The 20,826-nt window shown below is 41.3% G+C and overlaps 1 protein-coding gene across 1 annotated transcript in view; it reads right to left on the reverse strand.

Annotated features, from left to right (window-relative positions):
- Positions 1-13,015, reverse strand: part of cpo (couch potato) — a gene marked incomplete at its 5' end in the record, with an annotated part of 49,461 nt that extends 36,446 nt beyond the window's left edge. Inside the window, 1 exon segment of the mRNA XM_036817638.3 lies at positions 11,663-13,015. Coding sequence (XP_036673533.3) covers positions 11,663-13,015 — 1,353 coding nt within the window.
- Between the last annotated feature and the right edge of the window lie 7,811 nt (positions 13,016-20,826).

The raw sequence follows: 20,826 nt of genomic DNA on the forward strand, positions 1-20,826 counted from the left end.
TTGTGGGGCTTAGAACGCAATAAAAGATTTACTAGCTTGTTGTTTTTGATCAATTTCTTGTAAAACAAATATTTATCTGTATTTTTTTATTACTCTACAGTTCAGAAACCCTCTGTAAACATAGTTTAGGATTAAATAAAAATGTTTTATAGGAACTTTTTGAGTTACTTAAGGTTGGGACCTCTTCATCAGCAATAACAAGGGAGGCAATCTGTATATCTATTGTTGCTGCCCGGCACTCACGACAATTGTCGACTCGTACGAGACACAAATTAGCATTAGTATGAGTAATTAACTTAAATACAATAGAACAATTTAGTTTTCGCCAAATTGCACAGTGCGACAACAACAAGGCATCATTAGAGGGGGCGACATTGTGCGACTTTGGCTCCCGCACACAATTGAAAATTTTGCAAGCTAAATAAGGCTTTGGTGGAAAATCGGGGGGCTTTTGGGTAGGGGTACGTCGACATTTCGGACTGTAATTACGCGAGAGCACGTCAACTGACCGCTCCAACGGCTATCGGAGCCATCGTCCTCCGATCCACCGGGTTTTCAACAACCCCTCATATAAAGTCGGCATTATGTACCATGCATATTTGATTTTCAGCTGGGATTATATATGTTTCGCTTGATATCGTGCACTTAAAGAGGATGTTTAGGTGGGGGGCAGGGCAGGGGATCTGTATAATTTGTGTGCGATTTTTCCATAGCTAAATGGACATTTCATGACCCAAATTTCTGTGCTGGCTAATGAGCATTTGATTGAGTCTGTTTTTTCATTGATATTCCTGTCAGCCAAGCGTAACCAATGCTATTTTTGTATACTTGCGTGTGGTATGAAATAAATTTCAATAGATACACGTAAGTTGATAGTCCATATAATGGGTACATACCTGCAAAGATAAAAAAATAAAACAGAAAATTAGATATATTACATTAAAGCTTAATTTAATTTTGGTTGGACCAGAGAAAATCCATAAATTATAGACAGTTTCCCCACAAATGCTGAATCAACAGTTATGCCGCACCCAGCACACTTAACCCATGTTGACCGGCGACAATTTTTCCCTACAGATTGCCAATGGCCCTCTAAATGGGTTTTTTGCCATTCATTGACAACAATGCCCATTCAAGAAAAAACTCGATGATGTTTTATATGCCCAAGTATTTCTGCTGCCTTTCTACTCCTTTTTTTCGCTTTGCCACACCGACATTTTGGAATTAAGCGGCGATTCCTTTCTTATTTGCCGCCTTTCTGGAAACTCCCGGTTTGCCTTTTGTGACGTAAATAGGCGGAAAAGAAAATTATGTTTACGCAAAGGGAGCGGGGCTGTGTGGCATGGGAGTTTCCGCCGGTTTCAGGTTTCAAACGGGTATCCTTTTGGGATGGTAAGTGTACAGTGGGCTCAATAGCATAAGGAAATAATTAAAATTTTCCTTCTAAAATAATAATTCTTAGTTGAAATTTAACTAATTTTTCTAAAGCTATTAAAGAAACCAAAATTATATTTTTAAGTCAGATATTAATATATTTAAGAATTCTTTTTAACTCAAATACATTTTTTTAGCTTACCAAACCTACAATATTTTTAAATTATTTTTGGGAAAACCTTCTATTAGTTCCCTTCTATAACTTGGGTTTTCGAAAGACAACCACAGTGCATCCTGGCCGAACTGAAACTCGCACCCTTACGGGGCACGCAAATTAAATGAATTGCTTACCCAGCTACATGGATACCCCCTGCCTCTACCCTCCCCTGCCACTGCCCCTCCTGCCACTACCCCCCTGGATAGCCCCCTTTTACCACTCTTTTACTGCCATTAAAATCATGCTTGAATGGTTTTTGACCATTTTTACCCGCTCTTTTTGTTGTTGTTGGCCCCGGCTTGAATGAAGTTTTTTTCAGCTTTGTTGCATCGCCAGATGAAGGCAACGTACAAAAGTTCCAAGCCAAGTGGCAAAGTGGAACGTGGAGCCTGGAGTGAGTCTCTTGCCACGCCCACCGTTTCTGTTCTAGGTAAATGAACCTACGGAACATTTGGCTGCTAAATGATTTACGCACTTTGGGAAATTTAATGGAGCAATTTTCCCAGTCAGTTGAAGGAAAATCTTGAGAAATCACGAGGGGTTGGGAGTACAGCAAGTGGCCAAGGGTTTGCCTTTAATATATTGAATCAGGAAGGCGTGTTCTTAAAATGTTAGGGAAATTTTAATAAAATTGTATTTTTAATAAGGGAGTTAACCTATTTATCCATTTTTTTCCCTTATATTAAACTTTTAAAAATTGTATTTAATCGGGTAAATTGTTTTTACAAATTACAGCTTTAAATTGGACTTTGTCGCACTTTTTCCTATCCATATCTGTTACCACCCAATAACCATTGTGTCCTATTTATCTGTGAGCAACCTCAGTTTCGTTTTCAATCTTTGGTGTTATTCTGTGAATTTTTTCTTGGTTATTTACTTGTCCCCTCGTTGGGGAACCTGACAGCCATTCTTTTTCTTCGCTTGCATAAAACATCAAAAGCTGTGTGAAAACAGAATCCTGCTGCCAAGGCTTTAACGCAACTCCCCCCCTCTTCACCCATTGCACATGCTAAGCAAATAAGGACCATGAAGCTGGGAAATATGAACAAAAAAATGAAAAGTGGGTGGAAAAACCGAATGATGGCGGCCCCTAAAGCTGTGCTATGATTTTTTCCGAATGCTGTTGGCCGCTTTTTTTTTGTTTTCACTGGGGTGCAGTTCAGTGTTGTTGTTGTTGTTTTGTTTTGTTATGTTTTTGCGTTGTAGTGCAGAGAAAAATAAAATCGCATAAACAAAAGGCGCCCTAAAGTTGATTTCCGGTTTCCGCTCAAATGGCTGCCTGTGCCACGAAACCATCCACCCAAACCCCTCAATTTTCGTGTGAGAATTCCGTGCGAGATTGAGTGCAGCTGCAGGGTAATTGTTGGTATGTGTGCGTGGGGGCATGTGGGCGTGTCTATTGGGGTGTGTAAATTTCATATTTCATGATTGACCCCACCACGCAGTTTGGCAAACTGAAAAAGCACACAAGAACAGCACTTCCACCAAAAATCATGGTAAAAAACTTAAATTCTAGCCAGTGAAGCCATTACATATTTATTGCAATTTTATTATGCAAGTTTATTATTATTTTTGACAAGAAAAATACCACAAACCCTAGAATTCGTATTGATTAGTTAAAAAGAAATAGATGATATGTACTTTATTTTCATTAAATAAATAGAAATTGAGAACACTCGTTGCTAATGATATTGCACAACCTTCAGTTTTTCTTTAGAGTTCTCCACTCACTGTTGAAATTCAACTACTGGTCTTGACTAAGCTCTGTATTTTTTGAGCTTGATTGGATGAATTGGCCTTTGGCATGGCCAATGAATTGATAGAAAAGCCTGAAAACAAAATAGCGAAAAAAGCAGAATGTTTGCATGACTGCAGATGGTTGATGGTTGGCAGGGGCGGCGATGCGGTTGTTGCTGTTGAGGGGGGGACGGCCCAAAACACATGTTCCGGTCTATGGCCTAATTATGATGGACGGCAAACACTTTTGGTGTTCTGTGCCCACTAATGAAGCCCTCCCAAGTGCGACAGATCAAACACACAGCACGCGCCGTCCAAGAATTATTTCGACTCTCCAAGGAACTCAAGCGGAAACCAAGGAAATAGTCAAAGGAGCTCGGAAAGGGCGGTGTTTTGGGGGACTGAGTAGGAGTAACAAGAAATCGTGTGGCATGTGGCATTGTCATTTGTCTTTGCCCTGTAGAGGATGTTGATCCCCCTTCCCCGCCCCCAAAGAAGCTTCCTGATTGCGTGTTGTCAGCACATTACCGCCAACATGTTCAACACATTAACCTTTTGTCGAGGGGGGGAAAGGGGGTTTTGGCTGAAGAATCTGGTGTATATAGGGTCCGGGTCCTCTATTTATTTAGTGCCACATCACTTAGTTTACACTTCTCGGCCACTCTTGTAGGGACATTAACAATTTGAGTGAAAACAAATAAGGGTCGATAATAAATTCAACAATTTGTAAAGGACTCCTCAAAATCCCACAGCTTATGTGAAATTAAAGCAAAATAATCAGCTTAATTGTTGATATTGTTACATATTTTTGAGGAAATGTACAAATAAATACCAAATAAATTTAGGCAATGGCATTTCACCTTTTACTTCCCCTTCAAAGCAATTTTGAAGCACAAAAGAAAACCTCGTCCCTTCCTCACGATAAAATCCTTTTTTACAAGGGCAACCGGAATTCAACCGCAGCGTGTAAATTAAATTTTCCGCAAGGCAGAATAGTCAGCTAGCTTATAAATTTTCAATTGATGGGAATTCACTTGTCCCCAACCCCTTCTCCTCATCAACCCACCAAGTTCTACCCAACTCCATCAATATTTAATTGAGCTTAACCTTTTTTCACTCACTCGGCGTTGACCGCAGGAGTTTCAACTTCAACTTGCCAACAGTTTGTCCGCCCCTCGGTAAAGAACAACAAAAAGGGACAAGTCAAATGAAACTTCAATTATTCCACGTAAAAAATAAGCAGCTGAAGGTGAGGAGCTTACTTTCTTTTATTTTTTGGGTGAGAATGGTAGAGTTTTTCCCTGACCATAAACTGTAACTAAAACAAGAAAAAAGAAAGGAAGCGTATTTTTATTCACTTTGTTGTTTTGGCCTTGTCACGATTTTGTGTTTACAAAGAGCGGAAGGTATATGGCATTTTCCCACCCGATTTTGTGGGTTGAATCTTTTCATTTACCAGGGCCGCTACCTTTGTGCCGGCCATCCCCAAAATGCCCCTTTGCACTTATTTGTTTGGTGATTTGTTTGACTTGCGTGTCGATGATGACACAACACAAAACATCAGGAGCAGCAGCAATAAACAACAAAGGGAGCAACAAAAACGCTAAGTGAAATTTTTTGCCATCCACAAAAAAAAAGGGGAAACCCACCATCATTACTCCCACACCTACAAACACAGTAGAAAACTTATAATAATCATAAAAAAGGCAGCAGACGGCAGATGTCGCATTGCATACAAAAAGGCGCTGGAACGAGGAAAATGAGTGGAAAAACGTGCGAAGAGAGGAAACAGCCACAGTCAACTGACCGTAAGCGGAAATTGTTGCAAGTGTCAGCAACATTTTTTGTATATGCGTGTTTACAGACAGCCTTATTTATTGATGGTCAGAAAGAGGGGAGGGGAAAGGGAGAACAGGAAAAAATATTTTAAAAGAATTTTCGCACAAAAACGAGATGGAGGCGAACATTTGCAAGAAATAGTAAAATTGCAAGTGTCAAAGGAAAAGAAAAAATGGAACTAATTCACTTCACTATTATATTTTTGAAGACCGTGAGTTCTTTAGAGGAAGTCGCAATCAATTGGACCAATTTAACTAAGATGGCAAAGGTTTCATTTTTGCCAATGCGAAATTTATTTTAAAAGTACAATAAACAATGTTGAATAGATAATTATCTTTTGACAATATATAATTATTTTCTAAAAATATTCTGAATAAAAGGAATTCCAAATAAAACAAGGAAGAACGCTATAGTCGAGTACCTCGACTATCAGATACCCGTTACTCAAAGGGAAATGGAGATATGCAAGCAGCAAAGCGAAATTAAAATGCGCCACCTACCGGCGGTAGACAGATTTAAGAGTTATGGGCGTTAGAGTGGGCGTGGCAAATTTATTTTTGGATCAATCGATAGGTATTGACGACACCAATACATTTCAGTTCAAATTTTTCATCTAGCATCCAAATTGTGGGCGTCACAGGTTTTCGCGGTTTGTGGGCGTTTTAGTGGGCGTGGCAAACTTTTTTTGGGTCAATCGATAGGTATTGATGAGAACAATACATTTCAGTTAAAATTTTCTATCTAGCATCAAAACTGTAGGAGTTTCAGTTTTGGGCGGTTTGTGGGCGTTAGAGTGGGCGTGGCAGTCTACTGAAACAAACTTGCGCTGCGTAAGAAGCTCAGGAATCTGTACGCCAAATCTCAATAGCCTAACTCTCATAGTTTCCGAGATCTCAGCGTTCATCCGGACAGACAGACGGACAGACGGACAGACGGACAGACGGACAGACGGACAGACGGACAGACGGACAGACGGACAGACGGTCAGACGGACAGACGGACAGACGGACAGACGGACAGACGGACATGGCTAGATCGACTCGGCTAGTGATCCTGATCAAGAATATATATACTTTATGGGGTCGGAAACGCTTCCTTCTGCCTGTTACATACTTTCCGACGAATCTAGTATACCCTTTTACTCTACGAGTAACGGGTATAAAAATTTCTCTAAGTCACATTTTCTTGAAAAATTAGTCATACTATGCCAAAACCACCCAGTACAATTACATCCTTATTCCCAAGAAATAAAACCCACTCTGTGCCAAAATGAAATCCATTTTTATTATGCTTTAATTACTTGTTTTTGCACTCTTTCTCTATTTTCATTTTTTTTGGGTGGTCTGTTGATGGGGAATTCTCGTTTATGAGGCGTTTGCATGTTGTGTCGATTTGATGGCAACGCATAAACAAGAACACGAGACAGAAACAAAGAACTGTGTTTAGAGAGAGACAAAGCGGCGACTAATGAGTTTTAAGGGGCCAAGAAATGTGGCTCCCGGGTGTGATATTCCGAACGTAATGAGCAGGGAAAACAAAAGGCGAAAAAGCTACCACAAAATGGTCAAATCGGAAAAGCAGACTTGGCTCAGCTGAGGGAAAATGCGATTCCAGGAACATTTAAAGGGAATATTGATGATGTGGCTGGGAGATTTGGAAGCATACCCAGCGGGGCCAAGAAAACTCTGCCGACCTGCAATGTTTGCCAGAGTTTATGACTGCACTTTCTTTCCCCCTTTTTTTTGCCCATCAGCTGTGTACTTTCTTTCTTTTCTTTTTCTCGACCTGTCCCTTTCACCCACACGCATATACAGGTAATTAAGAATTATGGTCGTGGGCGTCGAGGCCGAAAAGAACTTATTAATTTCTGCATTATTTAAGCGTGTAATTTATGTGTTCAGCTGGCATTTTTAATTGCATTACACGGCGGTAGGTTAATGCATGTTAAATGCATAATGAGCACCGCAAGCCGATAGGAAGAGCACAAGTGTCACACGAGGTGACGTTGCATGGCGTTTGTTTTATTAATTGAAGTTTAATCAGCGACAGCTGCCACAAGTCACGTTCCATATTCCCATTTCCCAACTCCCTCGAAAAGGTCAAATCCACTCCCGGGAGTTTTAAAGCCACTTTAACTGCTGCTCATAACCATTCCGAACTAACTTGAACTATCTCAAATCTTGGTTCTTAGATCCAACGACCTTTAGTTGAGTGCACCTTCTTTTCGATTCTTTTTTATGTTGGCACCTCTAGTTTTACACAAATTATTTCCGATAACATCTTGAGAGTCTTGCTGTCCTTTCCTTTCTTTTCCAACCTTTTAATAATTTCATTTAGCGCGAAATTGTCTTTAGCCAAATTGAATTAGGCCACCACCCATTCCTTGGAAAGAAAGGCAACTTCATCGTTTTTATAGAGTCCTTAGCTGCACTGGAAAAAAGTGTTGTAAAATCTGTGATTTTGTTGTGATATTTTTCAAAAAAATTCTTTTGAATCCAAGGTTTTTTTAAACCAATTTCACATATCTTTTTTTGTGTCTCTTAAGACATTATTTTATTGTCTAGTTCTTATTTTCATCATCACCAGAATACCATTATTTTTATCTTAAGTGCAGTTTGGTCAGCTTAACCCAAACTTAAAGGTTGCTACTTGACTTGGCCTAATGGCGCTCAAGATGCTTCGAGGACTTGCCCGCAAAGTGGACTTTGTTAAGGGGAATGGTACCTGATTGGAAATGGAATTTGAAAGTGGTACAGACTGTTCCCAAAAACATTTGACCACGTAAAGCAATTTGCCAACTGCATCGATGTTAGCTTAAAAGCCTTGTCAAAAACAAAAAAAACGTAGGAAAAAATAGGAAAAATCAGAAAAGCCAACTCTTTGGCATTTTGAGGGGTTGGTGGAGATAGCAAAGAGCAAGGACAAATAAAATGCAAATGTAAATAAGTAAATAAAATACACACAGTTGACATTTTGTGTACAGGGGCGGGCTAAAAGTGTGAAGAGACCTTCAAGGGGGGCGTGAATTGTTTGGCCAAATTCATTGGGCCAAAAAGCATTGGCTTTCCCATTCGCACTCAGGCATTTTTAGCCTCATTTCTGTTTCAGTTCTCGTTTTATATATATTTTTAGCCATAGGTGAGCAACAGTTGCGGCAGGGAAACTGCAAACTTTTCCTTCTGTTTCGTTAGGCAGCCTGACACTCTGACGCGCGCCACCTAGTGACCAAAACTCGCAACTTTGATATTCTTTTGGCCATTATTCTATTTGCAATTTTGCGCACAAACAACGGCAAATAAATAAGCAAATTGAAAAAATGTGAAACGAAATAATGCCAACAAACTGGAAAACTGCAAACTGTCAGGGGAGTGGAAACGGTGGAAATGGAAAGCAGGGGCAAATGGAAGCTGAGGCTGAGGCAGCTACCATTTTGGCTCATGGCAATTTCCGTTGAGTGCACATGACAAAAATGTGGAATGTGCATAAAAAGTGGCAGAAGAAAAGGTGGGGTAAGGGGGTGGCAGGGGGGAATTCCTTCAGCAAACTGGCAAAAAGTTAAAAGTTTAATTGTGCGCAACTTTGGGCAGGATGTGATGTCAACCCTGGCAACCGGGTCCAAAGGACATCTGTGACAAGTTCTATTAAGTTTATTTTATATATATTCTCACATTTTGCATTTAAACAAAGCAGAAACGTGCTGCCACAAACTTGTTGGTGCAGTTAGGGTAGTCAGTGGAGTCAGGGGGCAAGTAGGTGGTTTCTGGAAGGATTCTGGGGACCAGGGGTCACTCGATTGCATCGCACACACTTTTATATGGCAGGTTGCGCACACTTGACTGCTCGATGGCCCCAGAAGTCCGCCACTTTGCATCAGTTTCAGGACTCTTGGGCAGCACTCGTTCCCCAGCCTTAAAAATAAATCCCAAAAATGTTACTGCTCAGTTAAACACTGGAAAAAGTATACTTTCCGAGTCCTTGAATGTAATACTATTGGTTAATGGTCGCTAGACCTTCCATTAAATTATAACCAGAAAATACAAGTGATCTCTATAATTTTTAATAGTACTGCTTAACTAATTTAAAATCAAGGAGATCTCTCTGCTAACTAATACGCCTTTCTCCTGCCAATTTTAAGATGCAACTTCAATCAAAATCAGATTTTTTCCGCAGTGAAGCTGTGGGGAATTGGCTTCCTGGCTCATAAAACGTTTAAATGAAAGAAAAGCAATATGTTGCCGCCTGCAGATGACAAGCAAACATCGTGGCCAGGATGCATCGTTCAGGGATCGGGTTCCCCTAGCTGCCCTGGCTTGAGGTCTCTGTAAAATATTTACCAACCATCAGCCGCTGTCATACTTTTTTAATTGACTTATCAATAATTCATGCAGCTCACACACACAGAGAGACACACGTGAGGGACCAAAAGAAGTGGGAGGACCTGAGCTGAGAATGAATACTCATAAATACAAATGAAGTCAGATTGCAGTGTGAATGAAAACGACAGAGAGTGAGAGCAAATGGAGATTGAGAGGTAGAGCTAGGGGTAAAGGTAGCGCTACGGAAAAGGTGGATTGCATTTACAACTCTTTTTCCAGGTTCAGGTCAACGACTCTCAACCCCATGCCATCTTTACTTTTTATCCTTTCGCACTGCAGCAAGATTGCCTTCGTTTACTTTTCGGCCTGATATTTATTTTGATTAATTTAAGTCTCCTAGTCAGTAATATTTTTCATTTTCATGTGCAGCTTTATCATCCTTCGTCCTGGATCTTTCTCGCCTTTTTTATTTCGAGCAAAAATTACAGGGAAGAGGGGTGAAATGCAAGTGGGGCCAAGTGATTGATGCATTTTTAATGCGAATTTCCGTAGGAGAATTGCAGCAGTAGGGCGCCAAAACTTCTTTAGATGTAAGAGAATATCTGTTAGTTTTCGAAATAAATTCTGGTTTAAATATGGTTTGTTATAAGATAAGGTTAGGCCTAAGGTATTTGGCACTTTGATATCAAAAGAAGTATTTATAAAAAAAAAATATATAAGGATATGTGTTCCCTATTGCAAGCTTCTTCTTGATGAACATTAAAAATAGATAAATGCATTTTTCCTACTATCTTGCCACGTTAACTTAGCGAACTTTTCGTTTTCCATTAACCTTTAGCCAACTATTCACCAACCTGTGCGATAAAGGACTTCAATAAGTTTGCCAAAATCACGCGCACATAAAAATCCATAATCGTAGTGGAAATGGGAAAAGTAAAAGCAAAGTAAGAACATTTTTTTGTTTTTATCCAGGATGAAATCAAATTTAACGCATCGCTTGGTAGTAGTGGCAGTGGACCCCCCATTTCAAAACCCCAACGCCAAGCCCCCCTCCAACGACGCCCTTTGTATGCGTGTAAGGCCACGTACCCACTTGACATGAAGGCAGTGCAGCGAGGCGAATGAAGGAGGGTGGGGCTGGGTTTTGGGTGGTTCAGTGGGGGGCTGGTGGGTTTGGTGGGTTGGGTGGTTCGGCACGTGCCGCGCGGATTACGCGTGGCATGCTGCTGCGAAGAAATATGAAAGGAAAGCAGCGTGAAATATGTGTAGCATAAGACAAGGCGCATAATCAAAATGTAAGCAACAACAAAACATAGCAGCAGCAGTAGCAGTAGCACCACCATTGGATGCACATGCCACTTACACAAGTGCAAAGGCGTCGCACCACCCCTTCTCTCACCCCCCATTACTTGCAGGCTTCATAAAGCAGCAGGCTATCCCCCCTTTTTGGCCAAAAACAAAGGGCGCCGAACAAAAATCTTACGCCCGAGCTGCCAGTTGATGTAGCGCACCATTATTTCAGGGGATTTTAAAAGGAGGTGGTGCTTGTATATTGCACCAGCACTCCACATATCGATCATACTTTCTATTGCAACTCGAAATCGGGCGAAAGTCTTAAAATTAATCAAATGAAAGCGAGTGAATGAAAGGGATTTCTATACAGCACATGTGCTGCAATTTATGAACATTGAAAGGATTTTTAATTTCAGCTCAACCAAAAATTCTTATAGATGAAAACCAGTTAGTTTAAAGAACAAGGGATTTTACTCGGTGTTTTAGGTTATAAGGAGAGGAAGCCATTTAATTTCTTTGAAATCTTGTACATTGTCCGAACGTTCAGATTCTCACATTTGCATTTCTTTAAAACCCAAGCTCCCCAAAGATAATCCCCAGTATAATTTGCATGGACCTTGCCTATGTACATAAATGCAAATTTTAGCCCAAATTCTAGTACTCCACTTAGAGTTTCAGCTGTCCCGAAAAAGTTTGAGCGACTTTCCGCCAATTCATGCAATATTTCAGTATGCAGGATTCCGTATTCCCAGAGCTGTCACTTTTGTCGCATTTCGCTGCTTTGGGGCCAACTCTTTTTCGGATTCGTTTTCCAAGTTCTTTTACTTTTATTCGGTATACATTTTGTATATACATTTCGGTTAGAGAAATGGAAGCTGTCACTCACCTCTTCCTCGTTGCTGGCCGTGTTCACGGAGTCCATGCTCTGCGAAAGTCCCAGCGGGGTCAGAGTCATCTGATTCTCCATTATGGCGTTGCTGTTGCTGCTGTCCCGGCTGCTGTTGCTGTTGTTCAGGTTGTTGTTGCTGTCGCTAACGGCCGATGTTGCTGGTGTGCCAGTTGCCGATGTGGTTGTTGTCACTGTTGTGGGGGCGGCGCTGGTGACGCTGCCTGCCGGCGAGGGCGTGGTCGGCGCGGAGGCGGTCGCGGAGTTGGACTCGTGCGATTGCGATTCGTGGGCGGGACTGTCCGGCAAACTGCCGCCGCTGGTCGGGACCGCAGCAACGGATGTTGCTACTGTCGCAGCCGCTGATGTTGCTACTGTGTTGCAGTTGGTATTGCTGTTGCTGCTGTGCTTGCTGCTGCTGTTGTTGCTGTTGCTGGTGGTGCTCAGAAGGATATGTTGTTGTTGCTGCTGCTGGGGAGCGTATCTGTGCAGCTGATAGCCGCCGTAGTGGGCCAGAGATTGCTGCTGGGCCTGCTGCTGCTGCTGCTGGTGTTGCTGTTGCAAGTGTTGGTTCAGCAGAGCTGCTGCTGCCGCCTGGTTGAACTGGGCCAATCGCTGTTGCTGCTGCTGTTGCTGCAACTGCGGTGAGGCGGCAACGGCGTAGGCAACCTGTTGCTGCTGTTGCTGTTGCACCTGCTGTTGGTGCGCCTGCTGCTGTTGTTGCTGCTGCTGCTGTTGGTGGTGGGCGGCAACGGCGGCCGCGAACTGCGTGGGATGGGCGAAGCTCAGCTGGTGGTGGTGCGGATGCGAATGCGAGATCGGATGCGTATGGGAGATCTGATGGGTGTGGGCGATCTGGTGGGCGTGCGAGATCGGGTGACCTTTGACCGAGACGGAGACGGGCACGGGCACGGAGACGGGCAGCGGTACGGAGACCGGAACGGGCACGGGAACGGTCACCGGCAGCACGGAGACGGCGGCGGCACACTGGCGCTTGGGCGACGGCGACAACACCTGTGGGGCACTTGCTGGCGTCTGCGGCAGCGTCGGCCTGCGTTTTATCGCAATCGACGAAATGGTGATGGCTTTTTCAAACACCGCCTGCTGGTTGTTGTTGTTCTGGTTGGCGCTGCTGATCTGATTGATCGTGCTAATCGAATTGATGGGTAGATTGTTATTTTGGATTGGATGACCCGCTGGTGTCGTCGGCCCCGCGGGCAACAGTTGCAGTTGCTGTTGCAGTTGCAGTTGCACTGGCGGTTCGGCGGCTGTCGCAGCGGCGGCGGCGGTGGCGGCTATGAGCAGTTGATGATGGCTGCCCAACAGGTCCTGGTAGTTGGCTATTTTGACGAATCAGTGTAACTGCAAAGATACAAGAACAAGGGGAAATCGGTAAGTTAACTTTTAAATACATTCTAAGAAACTCCCATTTTTCCTTTCCCATTTTCTTCAGCATTCATGTTCATATTCATATTTCATTCAGCAATAAATCTATTGATACAGAAATTTATTTTAAAATAAAACAAGGAAGAACGCTATAGTCGAGTACCTCGACTATCAGATACCCGTTACTCAAAGGGAAATGGAGATATGCAAGCAGCAAAGCGAGATTAAAATGCGCCACCTACCGGCGGTAGACAGATTTAAGCGTTATGGGCGTTAGAGTGGGCGTGGCAAATTTGGATCAATCGATAGGTATTGACGACACCAATACATTTCAGTTAAAATTTTTTATCTAGCATGCAAATTGCGGGCGTCACAGGTTTTCGCGGTTTGTGGGCGTTTAAGTGGGCGTGGCAACGTTTTTTTTAGGTCAATCGATAGGTATTGATGAGAACAATACATTTCAGTTAAAATTTTCTATCTAGCATCAAAACTGTAGGAGTTACAGTTTTGGGCGGTTTGTGGGCGTTAGAGTGGGCGTGGCAGTCTACTGAAACAAACTTGCGCTGCGTAAGAAGCTCAGGAATCTGTACGCCAAATCTCAATAGCCTAGCTCTCATAGTTTCCGAGATCTCAGCGTTCATCCGGACAGACGGACAGACGGACAGACGGACAGACGGACATGGCTAGATCGACTCGGCTAGTGATCCTGATCAAGAATATATATACTTTATGGGGTCGGAAACGCTTCCTTCTGCCTGTTACATACTTTCCGACGAATCTAGTATACCCTTTTACTCTACGAGTAACGGGTATAAAAATATATGTGCATTGTCCTTTATAAAAAAAAATAGATATATTTCCAATTTGTTTTTTAACTAATTATTTGCACGCATGATGTACACTAAGTTCAAATGAATTTAAATGAGTGTTAGAATAAAATCACAAAAATCTGTAACCCTTCATTTACAGAAGAGCTAGAATTTTAGCTTCGAATACAAGTCAAATATTTAACCATCATGTGAGTTATTGTTTTTTGCGATATGCAAATAATATTTCGATATTGTCGAAATACTTTCGGGTTTATTTAACATAATGCAAATGTTTACACGAGAGGAAATGGCTGGCACGAAGGTCTTGAACAACACTGCATAAATCAAAAGCAAATATGACGACAAATGTGTTCGATGGAGAATGGGAGGAAAAAGCGGGTGACAAACATTTATATCCAAAATGTACTGAAAATTACAAATAAGGAATGATTCTCTAATAAATCAAATGTATTAAGCTGGTAGTTCAAAAACGGCAATTAACTAAAAGTTAAAATCTAAAAAAGCTACTTCGATCCCAAAGCAAGTTCATTGAGCAGATGTTTGTCTGTTCAATCTGCATTTTAGATTGCGTACGTGGGCAAGTATGCAAAGAATGCAAATACAGTGGGTCAGATTCTGAGAACACAGACCGCTCTTGTTGTTTCTTGCAGTGTAGCACACACTCACTTATTCTTATCGTAGTGAGACATCAGTAGCAACGGCAGCAACAACAAGGCCAGCTGCTGGCAACTCCATTGCGTAGTTGGGTTTTGGTTAGGAAAAAAATTTAAATACACAGAGGCAACGGCAGCAAAATGGGAATAACAGCAACCGCAAGGCAAACAAACAAACAAAAACCCAAATACACTGGATAGACTATCCAGAACTCACTTGAGGGAGAGCTGAAACAACTTGAAAATTGAGCTGACAACAAACCGAAATTGTATTACAAACGCTCGCTTGAGCTGGCAAAAATATGCACATAACTAAAGTTCAGATCTCGAAGATATGTTTGGGGATCAATGTATGCATATGGATGGGGATGTGAGTTTGTGTGTAAATATATGCGGGACCGAACACAAACAGGGCTTTGAATGTGGATTATAATGGAGCAAGGACACAAATCGAACGCCCCCCTTTCCATTTCACCTCGACGCCTGTGAATTGTATCTGACAAATGTATCTATGCAGCTAACTTTTGATTATTTCAGATATTATGCATAAGACAAAATATGCTAACGATAAAGATAACTTTCCGACAACCAAGACTTCATCAACTTTGAGGAAGAAGACCTAATACGAATTTAATTTGACCCCCACCAATCAGCAGACAAACGATGATTTGGGAATGGCAGCACCACTAATCCTGTGTGATTAATAATTGATCAGAAAATAACCACTCCAACCACACTATGAATATATTATAGACAATGGAACTCAGATATGTGTGTGGGTAGGTGTGCTTAAAAGTGTGTTTCGATATCGAATGGCGTGAGATTTATGGCCAAAAATTGCGGACACAGAGCGATTAATGAGTGGCCAAACAGGCGTATGCGCAATGGCCAGAAAACATGGGAAATATATCACATACACTTATAATATTTACCATTTATGGACTACAATACTTTGTTGCGCCAATGATATAAATGAAATTGATTTCCGTAAGGGCAATTAATTTGTTTTCGGAGCTGGAGCTGACAAAAACAACTTGTTGCCGTAATTCGTCTGATCAGATAATGAGATACCAGTGTGTATAATAGAATTGAATTTTTCCCAAAAGAGCTGGGCTTTGATTTAGAATTCTCTCTCTATCTTTCTCTTTGCGAAATCTGAATTCTCAATGCACTTTTGCAGCAATAAATAAGTGACTAACACTCACAGGGTATTGTTTACATAAGCAGCAACAATAACGCTACGAATTCTAACAAAATACAATGGAAAAAGGTGGGGAAAATCGGAAAAAGGTAAGGGGCGTGTTTGAATAGAAGCCAGAGAGTAACAATAATGACGCTGACTATCTACCATTTTGTTGTTGTTTTCTGTTGTTTTTTGCTGCTGTGTGTCTGTCTATTCCAATGCCATGGAAATTAGTCGGTAGAAATGTGAAAAAAAAATATGTGTGTACAGAAAAGGTCGGAGGAGAAAAAGCTCGAAACAGCGAGTCATAAATATTGCTAATGAATTTCCCGCACGCTTTGCTAAACAACAACAGAAAACCAAACCGAAACGAATCGAGTCGCTCTTTTTAACCATGTTGGAACGGAAGTTGGGAGCGGGAGCATTTGTTGTTTTGGCTTAAAATAAATATAATTAAATGTAATTTTTATAATGACAAATGCTTTGTTGTCTGCGGCGCGCCCTCACCGAAAGGGGAAGTTGGTCTGGGCAATTATTTCCGAGCTTGGAGCACAAAAAGCCCATTAACAGAAACCGAAACGAAATCAAAAATTGTGTATCCCAAAGAGCCGTAACGAAATCTAGAGCAGCTCGAAAGTTAAGGTTTACAGATCAATTTCGATGGCTGTAAAAAAATCCAAAATTGTATCTTGCCCGCTGGCAAAGTCGATTTGCCTGCTGTTCGCTCGATTAGCCTCTCGATTTGATGGAGGGGGGAGCTAAAGGCCCAGTCCCTGAATCAGTCGAGATCCATTGTAAAAGATAGAAGCACACACACGCGAGCTAATAGATGCACGCCCACGATCCTCGGGGGCATTAAGATGATGATGATCAGCTCGCAAACGAGTTTTGCCATAAAAATAAAGATGATTTTGGCCAGATCACTTGTCAGCAACTGAAATCACAATTAGCATTGCTAATGCGTGAGGATAGACAAAGCCCAAAGTACTCGGATCTGTAAGTACGCTGCAAGTATCTGCAGCTCCCACGTGTTCCGCTTTTTTAGATTGTTGCGCATTCCGCTCGTTGACAGCACTTGAGATACACGAAATGTTATAGATACACTCGTTCATCTCTCGCCTCAGATGCAAATGTATCGTGTTTCGTGTCAAATGCCCAAATTTGTCAACAGCCCCTCATCACCATGATGATGTTGATGATAATAGTGGTGGCTATTACTCTCGAGGAGCTCGGAATTGGATGAGCTGACACGCCTAGTGGCACTAGAATAACAATTCGTCTCCAAAGGCCAAGTGGTTCTGGCCATAAAATGGGAAAAAAATATATACCCACTGTCATTGTTATTGCCCTACACTCGCATTGCGACTCAGTTGCATAATTAATATTTAATAAGACAAGTCGAAAGGCATTGCCAAAAAGTTTTCTCGAGTGAAATATTCTGTTTCTCAGGTTCCTTTCTACTTTATATATATAACCTCTTCTTTATACACTTGTCTACATTCGCAAATTTGATGAACTCTTCGGTTTTGGGTTGGTTAGCTAGTATAATAAGGAAACCCTTTAAATATTTTAAATTCTATTTAGCTTATGTTATTTAAGAATAATATCTTAAACGGTTTTTTGGATTAATAATAATAATATATTCAATAGAATTAAGCTATTCAGTTATGTAATAGCCATTCCATAAGAACATTCCCTTTGCCTGTCCAACCATCTGGCATTTAATCTTTAAGTTCCCAGTTGAGTTTGACTTGTGAAACACTAATTCATACTTGGCCCGTTCCAAGGTTATTTCTGCAGGGCATGATAAGTTCGGTTTGCTCTACAAGTTCTCCCACCCGAATGTTTGTTTTCGTTTTCAACTTTTCCCTGGCCAAAGAGACAGAGACTGAGAGGAAGTCTCGGTTTTGGCTCGTTGCGATGCTTATGTGCCGCATATATTATGATGCTCGAGCAACATTTTTTATAACTTGGCATGCTCCAATTCTTTGGCGCAAGAGCCCGGCTCATGGCTCACGGCAGCCCGTCTCTATTTGCCATCGGCAGGGGGATTGGCGGTGGAAACTTGAGGATGAACCATTCCGACTGTGTGCGCAAGTATCTACAAGATAGTTTGTTCTGGCCAACTTTTTCTCCGCCTTGCCTTTGGCTTCGAACCTCTCTTTCTATATATGTATATATTCGGCATCTCTATACAGACATGAATACAAAAAGAGAAGAGTGTACTTCCTTCGTTTTTCTGAAAATTACAAAATCCATTAAGTTGCTTGCACGCAACTTAAACATAAATCCATCATACGCCATGTGGCACACATACAGAGAGGCAAGGACAAGTTGCAAGTGGTGGGTGGTGGATGGTTGGTATAGTATAGTATGGTATAGGTAGCACATCCATACCATATAGCATGCACTAGGCACGCCCACTAATGCGCCTCCCCTGCTCTGCTGATTCGGCTGCTTTTATTATCCACGCCATATTTAATGCACAAACATTCAGACACTCGAGTAGGTAAGTAGGTTGGGCCCAGTCTACGTCGACATCTATATCTTTGGCTCTGTATTCTGTGCCCTGTACCCTGTACCCTCTTTCCTTTTCTTCAGCCTGCCAGGCTTTCAATTTAATTTCCTTGCCTCGTCTGACTGACGAACTTTGTGCTTACACTTTTCTCTTCAGCTCTTCGATACTTTCCAATTTGCTTTCAATAGACGACGTAATCCCCCTCCCCCTTTGATGGGTTGTGTATCTTTTAGCTGATAGCTTGAGATACCATAAATCATAGAACCGATTACGCCAAATTGCAAACGTTAATGTAATAAAACCTCGGACCCAAAATTGCCAGCGGAGAAAGAGCGATGTGGGAAAAGTAAGTCTCACGTCTTGGGAGAATTGAGCAAAGAAAGACGGCAAGACAATAGACACACTCAGTCTGCAGAATCTAGTTCAAAAGTTCAAGCGAAAAAGCGGAGATTGAAAGACACCAGAAGACACGATCGCAGAGAAAGGGAGTTGGAGTCGGAATGAGATTGCTCTTTTTTTTGGGGGGCTTCTGTTTTGGGCTAAAAGTCTGAGACCCATTTCAGGGTATTTATAGCAAGGTCCAGCAATGAGCTAGCTGCGGTTACCGAGAATGCCTTTTGCCAGTTGCCACATTCACAATCAAAGCGTAATGCCAACTTGGCCAGAAGACCGCAAATCAAACGGCAGGCATCAATGTGCATCAATGATTTTCATTCGAGTCGGTGACAAGTAGTTGGGGCGAAACAATACGGTACGATTAAGGTGAGGAACTCAACCCTGGGCCAAGGCAATTTTGTAACCGCACCAAACGAACGAAACTAGAACCGATGACAAATGTTCTGACGCCTGACAAATGCCATTGTCGACGTCTCCATCATCATCAATGTCGAGACTCCTCCCACCGGCCCTTTTGAAACCACAATCTCGGGCTCTTCCATTAGCATTCGCAATTAATTTCCATCTGTGCTGAATTTTTACAAATTTCTAAGCCAGCCCAGGGAAACAAAAAGCCATGAAATGCGAAAAAAATCCAACACAAATCGCTGGGGAAAAATCTCTAAGCTCTCGGATGTATATATAACTTTATATGTCCCTCTATATACACTGTTTTTTTTATTATTATTCCTCCAACTGAGGCTAATTAACATTAATTTTGCATAATTAAAGCGAGCAGAGCGACAGAAGCCAAAAACAATAGAAAAAGAGACCGAAAGTTGGGGGGGGGAACCGGAAAACCTCCATGAGTAAGCAATCCCCAGATTGTCTGTCAGTGGGTCAGTGTCAAGGGTTTCCCTCGAGAAGCGAACAAGGAAAAGCTTTCCGGCCAACTCAATTTATATTAATTTCCTCTGCAAGAGATGAAGAGATAAACCCACATTTGATTACTCAATTATTTGGCATAAATTAAGAGTATTGTTCAACTGTTGGCCTTTTGCAAATCCCTGGCAAGCCGCAAAAATTTATGAAAAGCCAAGACGATTTGTGGTTAATGTTTGACAATCAAGTTGGTGAAGTTGTGGGCGAAATAATTGAATTTGCTTGGAGTCCTAGTGTAATGTTAAAGAACATTTCAGGGTTTAAGGTTATATTTGTGTTCCAGAAAAAATCGTACTAACAGCTAGCGTCCCCTCCGCGACTATGACCACGATTAAGAAACTGTTTTTAACATTGGTGCGTCTCCATAAAATAATTTAAAAATGGCAACAAGATAATAGGTATCCAACGTCTAAAGCGGAATGAAAAAACTCAAGTTATGGAATCAAGAAGTTCTGCTTTGGCCAAAATTTTTACCTTCTTATAAAAGAAATATTTGAACATAGATTATTAAAGAATTCAAACACAAATTCATAGAGTTATCCCACGTCAAAATCCGGATCTCATTACCAAAGTTATGGAATCTAGAAGTCCAGATTTTGGGTTCTCATTCAGGGTGCCATTGGAAATATGGAAAATTTTGACATGAAAATGGGTTAAAATTTCGATACAGAAATTTAAATGTAGAACATTAGAAAATTCAACCACAAATTCATAGAGGTATCTCACGTCTTAATCGGGGTCCAATAACTCAAGTTATGGGATTTGAAAGTGCAGTTTTTGGGTTCTCATTCAGGGTGCCATTGGAAATATGAAAAATTTTGACATGAAAATGGGTTAAAATTTCGATACAGAATTTTAAATGTAGAACATTAGAAAATTCAACCACAAATTCATAGAGGTATCCCACGTCTTAATCGGGGTCCAATAACTCAAGTTATGGGATTTGAAAATGCAGTTTTTGGGTTCTCATTCAGGGTGCCATTGGAAATATGAAAAATTTTGACATGAAAATGGGTTAAAATTTCGACCCTTGTTTAACACAGATATATAAATGTAGAACATTAGAAAATTCAATTATTAACTCATAGAGGTATCCCATGTTTTAATCGGGGTCCAATAACTCAAGTTATGGAATTTAGAAGTGCAGTTTTTGGGTTCTCATTCAGGGTGCCATTGGAAATATGGAAAATTTTGACATGAAAGTGGGTTAAAATTTCGACCCTTGTTTAACACAGATATTTAAATGTAGAACATTAGAAAATTCAATTACTAACTCA

Source organism: Drosophila suzukii, chromosome 3 (genome assembly GCF_043229965.1).
Source record: "Drosophila suzukii chromosome 3, CBGP_Dsuzu_IsoJpt1.0, whole genome shotgun sequence".
Taxonomy (NCBI): Eukaryota; Metazoa; Arthropoda; class Insecta; order Diptera; family Drosophilidae; genus Drosophila; species Drosophila suzukii.